The 14,611-nt window shown below is 39.0% G+C and overlaps 1 protein-coding gene across 6 annotated transcripts in view; it reads left to right on the top strand.

Moving 5' to 3' along the window:
• NTNG1 (netrin G1) overlaps positions 1-12,541 on the top strand; it is a 353,391-nt gene extending 340,850 nt beyond the window's left edge. For 3 of the 6 annotated variants that reach the window (XM_037998133.2, XM_037998132.2, XM_037998134.2), the window contains one exon: positions 8,255-12,541. In XM_037998133.2, coding sequence (XP_037854061.1) covers positions 8,255-8,484 — 230 coding nt within the window. In that variant the 3' untranslated portion in view covers positions 8,485-12,541. The remainder of the gene's footprint in view (positions 1-8,254) is intronic. The other 3 variants (XM_037998128.2, XM_037998135.2, XM_073008531.1) reach the window with 2 other exon arrangements.
• The last annotated feature ends 2,070 nt before the right edge of the window (positions 12,542-14,611 follow it).

Here is a 14,611-nt window from a genome sequence, read left to right as displayed (position 1 = left end):
ACCATAAGGAGTCATCTGTGGTCAGTTTTTCCATACCTTCCAGAAAGAACTCATAGAGGGGAAAGGAATCAAGATCTCGTAAGTCACATTTGACAGTAGATTGCAGTTTGAGAAGAGGAAATGTATGTGACAATCAAGAAACCCGCCAAAAAATAAAATGAAAGAATTAAATAATTTAGCTATATCCCTGTGTCGCTCCTCATCCAAGATGGTGCAAGAAACATAAATAGAAGTAAGAGAGGAAGAAATACTGCTTGACTTATTCTTTCACTGTGGAAATTCTAAATGTTTTTGTAAACTCATGGCAATTGTGAGAGCTTATTTATCTACCTTGTGGCTTGCTTACTAAAGCTATGATCAGAACTGTTATAGCACCTTACTGACTTCAGCTTTTCCACCAGAATTCTACACTTCATCTTTTGCCACATAACTCTGTTTGAACCTAACATTAATACTCTAACCTCATCTGTCAAATTCCACAAATTATCTTGGTCGCTCTATTTGAAATCATTCCTAATATCAAAACATCAGGAGATTATATTATGTGATATTGGATACTCCATAAATGGATTATATTTATCAATACTAAAAGGAATCCTTTAGAATATAGTCAAGCTATTACCAAAGCGGTATTAGCTCTTCTGGCATCTAAGGCTCATATTTTACCATAACGAAAAGAATTCTGTCTAGCAAATAACTATTTGCATCCAGTACTGGATCAAGTGTTGTATAAGGGATTTTAAAATGAACCTTTCTGTTTACTGACATAAGACACTCTTAAACTGTCAATAACAATAAAGAGAGAGTTGAGACATGCTTAAAATGAATACACCCACAGAATAACTTTAGAGTTTTCAGTCTGAGGCAAACCCACAGAGCAGGGCACCAATTAAAGAGAGTGATCCCTGAAAGATGCCTGTTGGGTAGAAATTTTCACTTGGATCTTTAATTTGCAACTCTATGCGGGATTATATGAGACAATGCCAGGATTGTAAATGGGTGTTTATCTTCATGCCAGTACTGTCAATTCATGGTAGATGCCTGGAACCTTGTGTTGAGAAGCATTTGAAGTTCAGTGCAAGAGAGTCCCATGATGAACTAGTTATACTTCTGACTTACTCCATCTTATGCACTATAACAGAATACCACAGACTGGGTAATTTATAATGAATAGAAATTTTTATTGACTCACAATTCTGGATGCTGACATGTCCAAGATCAAGGGGCTCACATCTTGTGAGGGCCTTCTTGTTGCCCCATAACATAGCAGAAGGCATTTTGTGACTGAAGGGCGGAGAGAGAATGAGAAGAAGAAAGGGTCAGCCCACCCCATGATAACAAACCCTCTCCCAAAATAACAGTATTAGTCCATTCATGAAGGTGGAGCCCTTATGACCTAAACACTTCTTAAAGGCCCCACTTCTTAATACTGTTACAGTGGCAAGTAAATTTCAACATGAGTTTTAGAGAGAACACATGTTCAAACCATAGCAGTCTCCTATGTACAGGGGAAGAGGAAAGGACAGTATAAATGCAGGCATAGTTGCCATTTTCAGCCTAGACATTGGTATTTCTGGTTTATTTTCTGTATGAGCTGATTTGTACTTGGAGCTCCACCAAAATGTGGTAAAGCCCTAGAATGAGTAACAATTGATGCTATCAACAAAGACCTCTGCCTAGTCATAGTGTGATATGAAAGCAGAGCACTTAGTCAATACAGCTGCAAATCTACTGAGTATCTATATAAGAGTTATTTCATGTCTCCCTGGTAAGTGGGAAAGTCAGCTATGTCTTGAGGAGCATGGAATGTGGCACTGTGCAACATTATTTACTACATTTCTCCTGATTGCTCTTTTCTATGTGAAGAGCAGTAATCTGTAAATCAGGAGACCTGGATTCTAGTCCCAGTTCTACTCTCAATTGCTTATCTACAGCTTTCTTAGCTACAGCTCATCTAGATGGTTTCTAAAGCTTCCTGCAAGCTCTGATTTTACTGCTTCTATGAAAGCAAATTACATGACAGGGGTGCCTTTGGTTGCTCTCATCCTTTCATTGTGAACAGTACTAAAGGGTCTGTCTTAGATCCCAATCTCCTGCATTTACTCCCTGAAGAAGATAATCCACTCTTATATTTCCAATTCAAGTACTTAGAGCCACCTCTAATTCCCACAGCTCAGCACGTGAAAACTTACTATCTTCCTGATCTAGAAATGACAAAGTTTCTTTATTCTACTTTTCCCCAAAATATATCAGGGACAACTGCCCATCTTCATTGCTATGACTGATGCCCTGACCCAGGTCTTGTCATTTTATCTTTTACATTAATTGAGAAGTAATTCTTTATTGCAGGGGGTTGTTCTGTATACTGCAGGATGTTAGCAACATTCCTGGCCTCGCTATACACACCAGTGGCCAGTAGTGTGCCCTCCCTACCCACTTGTGACAACTAAAAAATGTCTCCAGACGTTGTCAAATAACCATGGGAGCAAAATTATCCAGTGTTGAGAACCACTACTTTAGACTGACATCCAAAGACATCCATTAAATGTTAATTCTTCAAAATTTTTCAATCCTTTTTCCAATTATTCAAGAACCCCTTATGACAGATTCAATCAAGAACATGCAATGTTTATTTTGCATATTTCATTTGTCCAACTCAAAGTGCCCTTCCTCTCATACTTTTCCAGTTTGTCTATTCATAGATACAGTCATTCACATCAAGAAGATGTCTATGGTTAATTTCATACCTTCATAGGATCACTGCATTTTCTTGACATTGTTTTCTTCTCAGAATTCTTTATGCTCTTTCTCTTCCAATGGCCTAAATGGTGATGTTCTTCAGTTTTCTATCTGCAGTCCTCATTTTTACTTGGTCTATATTCTCGTAGGATGAGGTCTTCTACTCTTTTTGCTTCATCTTTTGCAACAATGATCACCACCACCCCAGCTCCAAATTTGTGTCTCCAGAATGACCTATCTCCTATTCCATTAGTTTTCCAACTAATACAGAACAGCTACAGAAGAACCTAAACAGCTCTCAAAGTCAATAGGTCAAAAAAACATTTATTTCTCTCCTAACTAAACTCTTCCTCCTTTCTTCTTTTCTCAATAAATTTCTTTAATATGCATCTAACTACCCCAAACAGGAACTTTAGAATGTCTCTTATCCATTCATATAAGCTGTCTCCAAATCTTTTCCCTCCTTCCTTTCCCCATTGTTCTAACCTCATCCAAGTCCATTTGACTGAAGTATGGTCTCCTTCCCTCCAGTCTGCCCTTTTTCTGTTCTAGATTCACCTTCATTTTTCTTTTAAACACCACCCTCCTTCTCAGCTTTTGACAGCTTTCCATTCCTTATTACTAAACTCCACAATGTGTTCAGTGGCACCTTCACAATCAGGCCACATCTGCCTTTCCCTCTGCACATCCATCATTCCAGCTATCGGGGGAACCCACTCCTGATAATTCACATAGGTTCTATTTCTGTAAGTGTCAGCCGGTCTGGGAAATAAAGGGAAAGAGTACAAAAGAGAGAAATTTTAAAGCTGGGTGTCCCAGGGAGACATCATATGTTGGCAGGTTCCATGATGCCCCCAGGTTGCAAAACCAGCAAGTTTTTATTAGTGATTTTCAAAAAGAGAGGGAGTGTACAAATAGGATGTGGGTCACAGAGATCACATGCTTCACAAGGTAGTAAAATATCACAAGGCAAATGGAGGCAGGGCAAGATCACAGGACCAAGACAAAATTAAAATTGCTAATAAAGTTTTGGGCATGCATTGTTATTGATAACATCTTATCAGGAGACAGGGTTTGAGAGCAGACAACCGGTCTGACCAAAATTTATTAGGCGAGAATTTCCTCGTCCTAATAGGCCTAGGAGTGCTACCAGAGTTGGGGGCTTATTCCATCCCTTATCTGCAACCATAAAAGACAGTCGTTCCCAAAGCAGCCATTTCAGAGGCATCCCCTTAGGAACGCATTCTCTTTCTCAGGGATGTTCCTTGCTGAGAAAAAGAACTCAGTGATAGTTCTCCTATTTGCTTTTGAAAGAAGAGAAATATGACTCTATTCTGCCCAGCCCACAGGCAGTCAGACTTTAAGGTTATCGCCCTTGTTCCCTGAAAATCGCTGTTACCCTGTTCTTAAGGTGCCCAGATTTCCTATTGTTCAAATACACATGCTCTACAAACAATTTGTGCAGTTAACGCAATCATCACAGGATCCTGAGGCGACATTCATCCTTAGCTTACGAAGGTGATGGGATTAAGAGATTAAAGACAAGACAGGCATAGGAAATCACAATAGCATTGATTGGGGAAGTGATGTATCCATTAAATTTTAACAATTTATGTTCAGAGATTGCAGTAAAGACAGGCACAAGAAATTATAAAAGTATTAATTTGGGGAACTAATAAATGCCCATGAAATCTTCACAATTTATGTTCTTTTCCCATGGCTTCAGCCGGTCCCTCCGTTTGAGGTCCCTGAATTCCCACAACATCCAGCCATACCAGTCCATGCATCCTTCACTAATGTGTCTTTCAGCTGGGCTTCAGGCAGAAAACTGAAACCATTTCTAGGTATTTCAACAGAGAGAATTTATTAAAACAAATGGTTTAAAGAGCATTTGAAATTTTAAAATGAGAACAGGATACTGAAGTAATTCCTGTGTTAAGTAAGCAGGAACTATCTATCACTCTGGGACTGAGGGATTATAGGAAAGAGGATGGAGTTATCAGAAAGTAAAAGTTTGGATAAAAGGGACACCCACAGAGCTGAAACCTGCACCTTTAAGGTGAGATAATGGCTGGCTGCTGCAGCTGCCTCTGAAATGCTGAATAGAACCTCCTTGGAGCTGAGGCTTAAACCTCTAGGGAAGGGATGCTTCCAGGCTGGTGTGGGAACCTCTAAGGGTGAGATGAAGCTGGTTATGAATAAAGCTTAACACTGGAACCACATGTTGCTGTTGGTGTGAAGGGCCATTGATGGGCAATACTGTTAGAAGCACCATCAAACAGCATCAAGGAAACAGGATCTTCCACGCCTCCTACCTTCTCTGCTCCCTCTAGTGCCCTCTGTTGGTGGGATCCAGCAGACAACTTGCAGAGTTCAACATCAGAAGGGTGGATTTAGTGTTGAGAGACAATTGCTTAATAACCAATACAATACACTTTCAGGTCTCCTTGCCTTTACTCATGCAGTTTCTCTACTTATAATGGTCTTTCTACCAGTATCTGCCTGATGAATGCCTTTGTTCAAATACAATCTCTTTTTTATAATCTCCCTTAATCTTCCCAAAAGTAATTATTTATGATATCATGTGAGTTTCCCTAGTAATTTGTAAAGACATTTTTGTAGATTTTTTTTATATTGTATCATAATGTGTGTTTGTGTGTTTGTTTATTTTCCATTTATTTTCTGCCAAACCATGTACTCCTTTAGGGCAGTTAGTTAACCATAAAATATAGCAGGGTGCCTGGCATACAACAGATATTGATTAAGCTGGATGGAATTGATAAGGGTATTTTAATGAAATTAATCTTAGATCATTTTTTGTAGACATTTTATCGTCCCAGCCAGATTTAAACTCCATAAGAGCAGAAATCATGCTTTATATTTCTTTCATTTTCTCTGTGGGGTCTAGTACAAGGTTGAGCATATTGAAAAAGAGCTTAGTGATATTTGTTAACCACCTAGTTTTTTATTAACTACCACAATTTTGGTTCAAAATGACATGAAGATGGAGCATGAATTATGAATATCAGGTAAGATCCATAATTAGGTTTAGATGTGCTTCTAGCACGTGATTTCAACAGTTAGCACTGTATGTATGGTAAAGTTCTGTATTTGTTGGAGGACTAGCACAATCAAGAGACCAAATGTAATATGTTTTATAGTGAATTATAAATAATGAAATATATTATAGGTTTTATTTTTCTCTATTTATCTCCTGCAGAAAATATATCCTGCCAATTCATGAGATTACTAATTCTGGGCTATATTTGTTCCTAGTGTATTTATTAAATTTCTCACAACTATCAAAATCAACTGGTAATTATTTAAATGTAGGAAAATACTGAATTTTAACTTAATCACCAGCTTCTTGTAAAAAGAAACCTCTGTTCAACAGCTGATTTATATTCACATCTAAGAAGAAGAAAAATAGCTTTTTTTTTTTTTTCTAAAGGGGAGTGATATGTAATTAACTATTGATTTCTTCTCAATTATTCAAGGCAAGCAATTATCGATATTGATGGAACAGATATTTCCCTACCTCTAGTGCCCAAATGAAAGGAAATATCCCATTCAGCATTCTGCTGCCTGGAACAAGAAATGCTGAGGATCTTTAACTTTAGATGAAAACAGTTATCTGGATCTGTTTATTCCATGTTGCCCCAATTAAACATATTTCTTCAAGTGTAAGCAAAATAAAATCCTGAAAACCTACATATGCTTTCCAAATTAACTAAAGCCAAACACAAGGGCTTTTGTCAGTTTTGACCATGAGGCTAACCACTCTACACTTGTGGACTTTGCTTCACAGCTATAGATCTTGACATTTTTAACCATGACTCATAAAATAATGTGGTTCTAATATTATGATTTCTAAGCCACTCAATAAGAGGTAGCTTATATAATCATTAGAAACCATGGAACACTGCGTTGCATATCAATATTTGGAGCCTGAAGGATTTAGTAGGCCTTAATAGTCACTTCTGACATTTACAGATAGCAAGCGTGGATACATTTGAAAATTATTCCAATACACTATGCAACTGTGTTAGAGGTCACCAAGCAAATGTTGAGGAAAGCAGTAAAACAGTGGACTATTTAGGGCACTCTCTTATTCACCATGTGAGTATCCACCACCATCTTTCCTAAGCTCATTCGCACAGAAAGCACTGGCATGTTTGTGTGTAAGAAGCTTCTTTTGAAGCTGACATGACTGTTGAACATAATTAATGGACAAGGGAACATTCTCTATTGAGTTACTACTTGGAGGGTAGAGTTGTTTTCTTTTAATACTTTGCACTTAGTAGTAATATTAGGTATGTGTATATGAGTGTGTAGTGTGTTGTTGAACTCATGTGGCATCCCTGGGGAAATTTCACCATGACATTTTTTAAAAATGGAAAATGTTACAATTTATAAAAAGTTACTTTTTCTGCTCTGTCCCCCACCTCTCATTCCAGAGGGGTTCTATATGTTAAGTGCTTAAGCAGCATATGTTGCTTGGGAAATATTCTTGGCTCTTTTACTCTTTGTTGTTGTTTTAATTTCCCTGGGTTCTATTTAACATTCTGCTAAATCAGTGAAACAGTGATTGTCTAAAAGAATAGAAGACATGGAATTAATGAGGTTAGTCAGAATTTTGAAGAAATAAGAAATTATTAGAGGTGAAAGTTACATAACAGGGTCTGTGAATGAGTTCTAGTCTCTGAAGTTGCTTGTCTTGATTTATTCAAACTGATTCTGTTAATTGATGGACATAATGAAATTTTGGTAATCAGAGTTTCGCCACTGCATTTATTACTATTCCCAGAAATCAAGGTAACCTTGGGCTATACTTCCCATATTTACAAGGTGATAAAAATCCTTAATAGGCTGTCAGGGACAAATGTGACTGCTTTTCCTCACACTCCTCCCATGAAACAAGCTTTCTCTCTTCCCATCTGGCTGCCGCCTGCCTGGAGCATGCTACTTTCCCCGTGTCCCCACCCCACCCCCATCCCCATGCCTCCCCGTGGGTTCTGTCTTCATGCATGCAGTGCTGGAATTACGCACCGAGAGAATGGCCCACCCCTTAGAGGATTTTGGTCATTTTAAGAATACTGCTTTGCATTTTAAATACCATTCATCTGGCTTCAAAGATCTGCACTCTGGCATCGGGCACTTGTCCTTTAAAAACCCAAGAGGTCACAACAGGTCCCAGTTCCATGAAGAAAAGATACTGCCAAACCAGGACTATTGCATTATTTTGTATTCTATAGCCTCAAACGGACAATGATAACATCCAAGATTGCAGCAAAAATATTATATGAAAAAGACTAATATGATAAAAACAAAGGCAGAAAACTACATTTGTTTGGAAATTGGAGTCACAGGCTTCGTTTGTGGAGGGGAGGGGGGAGCACAAAGATCGATAGAGATTTTTTTTTAGGCTGAAAACAAGATGTACCAGATGAACTTAAATTGATTCTGCTTCTCCTCCCCGCGCCCACCCACCCCTACCTTCCCCCTCATTTTGCAGCGAATGTCTGCGACAACGAGCTCCTGCACTGCCAGAACGGAGGGACGTGCCACAACAACGTGCGCTGCCTGTGCCCGGCCGCATACACGGGCATCCTCTGCGAGAAGCTGCGGTGCGAGGAGGCTGGCAGCTGCGGCTCCGACTCTGGCCAGGGTGCGCCCCCGCACGGCTCCCCAGCGCTGCTGCTGCTGACCACGCTGCTGGGAACCGCCAGCCCCCTGGTGTTCTAGTTGTCACCTCCAGCCACACCGAACGGGCCTGTGCCGTGGGAAAGCAGACACAACCCAAACATTTGCTACTAACATAGGAAACACACACATACAGACACCCCCACTCAGACAGTGTACAAACTAAGAAGGCCTAACTGAACTAAGCCATATTTATCACCCGTGGACAGTACATCCGAGTCAAGACTGTTAATTTCTGACTCCAGAGGAGTTGGCAGCTGTTGATATTATCACTGCAAATCACATTGCCAGCTGTAGAGCATATTGTGGATTGCTAAGGCTGCGACAACCCCCAAACAGGAAAGACAAAAAACAAATCAACCGACCTAAAAACATTGGCTACTCTAGCGTGGTGCGCCCTAGTACGACTCCGCCCAGTGTGTGGACCAACCAAATAGCATTCTTTGCTGTCAGGTGCATTGTGGGCATAAGGAAATCTGTTACAAGCTGCCATATTGGCCTGCTTCCGTCCCTGAATCCCTTCCAACCTGTGCTTTAGTGAACGTTGCTCCGTAACCCTTGTTGGTTGAAAGATTTCTTTGTCCGATGTTAGTGATGCACATGTGTAACAGCCCCCTCCAAAAGTGCAAGCCAGTCATACCCCTGTATATCTTAGCAGCACTGAGTCCAGTGCGAGCACACACCCACTATACAAGAGTGGCTATAGGAAAAAAGAAAGTGTATCTATCCTTTTGTATTCAAATGAAGTTATTTTTCTTGAAATACTGTAATATGTAGATTTTTTGTATTATTGCCAATTTGTGTTACCAGACAATCTGTTAATGTATCTAATTCAAATCAGCAAAGACTGACATTTTATTTTGTCCTCTTTCGTTCTGTTTTGTTTCATTGTGCAGAGATTTCTCTGTAAGGGCAACGAACGTGCTGGCATCAAAGAATATCAGTTTACATATATAACAAGTGTAATAAGATTCCACCAAAGGACATTCTAAATGTTTTCTTGTTGCTTTAACACTGGAAGATTTAAAGAATAAAAATTCCTGCATAAACGATTTCAGGAATTTGTATTGCAATTTCTTAAGATGAAAGAAGCAGCCACCAAGCAGTTTCACACTCAGTTTACTGATTTCTGTGTGGACTGAATACATTCAGCTGACGAATTTAGTACCCAGGAAGATGGATTGATGTTCACTAGCTTGGACAACTTCTGCAAAATATGAGACTATTTCCACTTGGGAAAAATTACAACAGGAAAAAAAAAAAATCTAAGTGATTGCCAAGATTATGCCAAAGCCTGTTGGCAGAGTACTAAGAGACTTTTATTTTTAAGTCATGCTATTTTCACAGATTGATGGTGATCATGTGACTCTAGGGATGCTGATCTATGTATCTTTCCAAATACAGTGTTTACATGGAGTATCATAAGAGGCAACCTGGGGAACCAGGAAAGGAGCAGGGAAATTGAATGATTTGCAATTTGACTTTGAATATATTCAGACTTAAGTATTTAGAGGAAATATCAAAATATAAAGCAGCAAGTAGACATAACTGCTGTTCCTGAGAATAAAGTTTGTTTTAAGTACTGCCCAAGGTGTAATAAATTCTTGTTTCTGCCTTTTATTAGGCCAATTACTGTGCAAGACAGCAAGGGGAGGCAGGTGGGGAAGAACCTTTGCAAAGTTTCAAAGAGGCTAAAACAGTGTGCATTTTGTTCCCAGCACACTGTTGTCCTACAGGTTACAAATGTGTTAGCAGCAGCATCTTCTGGAATCAAAAACAATTATCAGCCTGAACCAGAATCTTAAGGACAATGAAATTCTGCATGACTTGGTAGAACAATAACCTATGATAATGTCAGGTCAGAAGCCTAGTTCCAGTCTGAATTCTTCACCCTGCTGCCACTCCTTGCTGAAACAGGGAAGGGGGGAGGAATGTCTCCTGATAAATAACCTGGGTAAAAACTAGATGAAGGAACAGCATGTCTTATTGGTTTTGTTCCCAGAAAAGCCAATTCAAAGAAGGCAATAAAAGGTAAACAGGTAATGCCTGTGCCGCCTGCCACCCCACGTCTAAGTCTATTGAATGTTTGTTATTCAAACCAACGGTCTCTTTTGATGTAAGAAATAAGGAAAGATGGAAATAAATTAGAGCTTAGGCTTAGTGCCAGAGTGGCCAACCAGAAATTGGAGATTTACATTGGAAGCATAAATAGAAAATTACATTTCAGGCTCACCAAAGAAACACAGGAAAATGCTGATAACATAGGGAGTTTAAGATTATTTATAATGAGGTGGATTTATGATATTAAAATTGGAGTTTAAGTTGTCTTATACTTTATTAACACAAACCAAAGGCAGCCCGTGTTATTTCTGGCAATGATGCACTTTACCGTTATCTGCTCATGGCTTTGTCGCAATGCTCAGGAATCAGACACTGCACACCTCAATAGTTGGGATTCCAAAAGCTAATTCTAAAATTTAATGAAGGCCTGATTTAAACTGATTCATCTGCATTTTATCTTTATGAGGCTATAAGAATCTAAATTGATGAGGAATATCTTTCCTTCAGTGTATTTAGATATAGTTTTCTGAATTTCCTGAAGCGATGTGATCTGCTTTTAATAAAAATTCACTTTTAGGTATACAGCAAATGGAAATGAAATGTTCTTTTTAAATCTGGATTCTCAAGTTCTTCTAAAGGAGCTACTCCTTTGAAGAAACCTCAACTCAGTGGACTTGATTCATCTGTTACTTGCCAGCATTCTTACAAAGCTGGTTCCATCTACAGTGTTACGCCCTAAGAACAGGATTGGGGTGAAAAGCAGGTACTCAGTTGTTCATACATTTGAGGTCCTAATTCTTGTTATTTTTTCCCTTTGATAGATCCCTTAAAGTCGGTTAATATAGTCTTGCATATGAGTTAATCTGTCAACTTTCCCACATGGAACTGATATAATTCCTTCTGTCAATACTATTGATGGGCATAACATTTCAAAAAAATGGGACAAAGGTTCAGCTATCCAGAAAGATTTGCTATTTATAGGAAGATAATGGACATGCCCTGCTGTGATGTAAGAGTTATTTATTTCTGACCCTGTACACAGCCTAGAGGAATAATTTAGTCCAGCAAAGAGGGGACCTTCCTTAGAGAGACCCATTCTGTCTCTCCTCCAGCTTTCTCCCAGATATCAGGAACCTAGAGTTTCCTACTCAGATAACCCCCCACACACACACTTTTAGGCCAAATGTGGGCCCCCTCTGGGGGTTTAAACTCCTGAAGGCAGGCACCATCTTGAGTGCATATACCTGGGCACAGGGAGCGGCAAAGGGTGCATCTGTGTGGGTGGATTAGGGCCTGGGGCCTGGAGTGTTCACTGTGGAATTTACACACAAACAAGGAGAAACAACTTACAGTGAAAACAAGAGTCCAGGGCTGAAAAATAAGGGGATGAGGGTAGGAAGGAGATAGACAAGGGCTACCACGAGGCCGGGGGCCAGTACAGAACACTGAACAGTCTAAGAATTCTAAATCTATACCTGGGCTTCCAAGGGTTAAGAAAGCATCATGTGTCAAAGTGGCAGGATGGAAGATAATTGAAGAATTTGTTAGCTTTATGCATGACTTTTAAATACTTAGACATGTGGCGTGCGGTCCTCCATTGGTACTTTTGCACAAGGTCCTGCAACATTTGGGGTCGATCTGCCTGAGGTGCCCTGAGTCAGATCCCTAAGTTGGCACAAACTGCTCACCAGGTAACACAAAGAAAGGTCCCGGTTGGAAGAAGGCATCTGCTCCACAGTTCAGCTGACCCTGTAGTTAATGCTCTCCTCACCTTCTCTTGGACCTGTGGTCTGACCGGAGTATAAGAAATTTTGGATGCATTGGGGGACAACTGTGAGGAAATCTTGACATCGAATGTTTTGTTCCATCTCCTTTATGCCCTACCATCAATAATCCAGTATGACTGGGATGTAAAGACCCAGCATTCTGAAATGGAATGCTCTGTACTATATGGGAAATGGGTTGTTGTACTTTACCGGTTGTTAAACACTAAATAAAATACCTATTTAACAGACTCTCCGCTCACAGGATTGACCAAGATATGTGGGAACTACATTTTCTATATATTTGTTATGTGAAAACTCTGTAGGTATTTTTAATCTGGTACAACTCGGAGCTCAGCTTCCCAAATCTGAACTAGAATTCCTTACCTACTTTTCCTACTCCCAGCCTTAATTGAGAAGGATGGCAAGGTGGCAGTGGCTAAGCTGTATCGGAGAACAATATGAGCCACCAGGTAAAACTTCAGGTTTTGGTTTTTGTTTTTTGTTTTTAAAGGAAGTCCAATTGGAAAGTTTTAATAATATAGAGGAATGAAAATACAGGTAAGGGACACTCTCATGGTTTTGATTTAAGTATCTGGCCATGCACAAGTCTTTCTTTGCCTCAGGAAATAAGGATTACATTCTAATCAATTTTATTTCTACGAAACATCAAATGTTCATCTGACATAAATATTCCGTCAGTTCTGACCGTTTCCATATAGAATGATTTAATACTTTATGTTTTTACTTTCTTTAACTAAAAGTAGCTTTCTCCTTTAGTTACCTAAAACAGATGCCAACAAATTCCCAGAATAAACTGCACATAAACATAATATGATGTCAGAAAAAATTAAGAATGCCAGCTATTATGTTTTGAATTTTCACCAGTAATCTTGGGAACATAGTGAACTTTTACTCTTCTCAACACCTGGTGAGATATGACTCACGTATTATTATCTTCATTTTGCATCTGAAAAATCAACTAAGAAACAGACATATCGCTTGTATAAAACATATTATTGCATTGAACTAGAAATGAGAAAATAACATCTGTGAAAAACTCATAATGATAATGAATAAAATGCAGTTACTTGAGATCTACTATGACAGAAAAGTTCTGTCCCTAATACATGTTTAGAGTAGGTTTGGAAACAAGTCTAGCAAGAAGGCCTAAATGATGTTAGGGGGTGTTGTTTCGAGTTACATAATTGAGCATTTATTAAGTGCCGGAATCCCCCTCTGCCTTCTCTCATCACCCAAAAGCTGTTTTTCATTGAAGGATGAATTAAAATGGAGTAGTAACATTTAAAATTATGTGATGTTTTTATTAACCTAAAATGATAGGTGGTAAAATGGGCCATTATTCTGCAAAATCTAATTATGTTAACACTAAAGATTTAGCTTGCCTGGCTGAAGCAAACTGCAGAGGATTGAAAGTAAAAATAATCCTCATTTTCTTAACTTAGTCCCATTTTTTCATAGACATTACTTTTAAGTATTATTAAATTAGTGAACTGTGAATTCTATGGGGAAAAATGACTGGAAAGAGAAAAAATAATTACTACCCCTCCTACATCTATCTGAATAGATTCTGAAACTCCTGCATGGCAAGAATGTGTCAAGTTCCCTTGAAGACATAATGTACCACAGCTGTATCCTCCAGCCACCCTGATAGTACCACATTACAGCTTTGCTCTTACAAGGGGCAGTCATTCTAATCTAATAAAAGACAGAAAATGGCAGAAAATCACACACCTGAAGTCCTGTTAAGAATAGGTGATTCTTTTTGCCCCAGGCAGGCAAGAACATAATGTCATTTTTGTTCGTTTGTATTTGCACTCTGAAGGAGGGCTGCTCCTGTTGGGGAATGGTTTTCCCTCTGCCAGTGTGAAACACCGCAGGAAAGCATTCTCCAAGGAAATCGCATTTTGCTATTTACCAGTCATGACTATCCCATGAAGCCCTGAGTAATTGTTTTGGCTTTCATGGTGTGATAAACACCTAGAGGCAAAGAGATTAGTGTCATTACTCTCCGTCTCTTTTTCTCTCCCTTTGGAAAAAAAAAGAAAAAAAAAAAGATGGGGGGGGGGTGTCCAAATATAGTATGACAATGTTTTCAAGAATCTTTCAGTCAGTTGATGCTTAATTATAAAGACCCCAGCTAAATATTCCATTTATTAAATTAATAGCGTGACAAGTATTGGAGAGCTTTACAACCACTTAAACTCATGTTTACATCCTGTGTAATTACAATTCATAATTGGGAAAGCAATCAAATATAAATGCATTCTGATCAATGGTTCTCAGGCTGCCAAGTAGACCCCACACAACACATTAGAGTAAGT

Source organism: Chlorocebus sabaeus, chromosome 20 (assembly GCF_047675955.1).
Source record: "Chlorocebus sabaeus isolate Y175 chromosome 20, mChlSab1.0.hap1, whole genome shotgun sequence".
In the NCBI taxonomy this organism is placed as follows: Eukaryota; Metazoa; Chordata; class Mammalia; order Primates; family Cercopithecidae; genus Chlorocebus; species Chlorocebus sabaeus.
The sequence above is the reverse complement of the archived record's forward strand: the minus strand, read 5'-3'. Positions and strand labels throughout refer to the sequence as shown.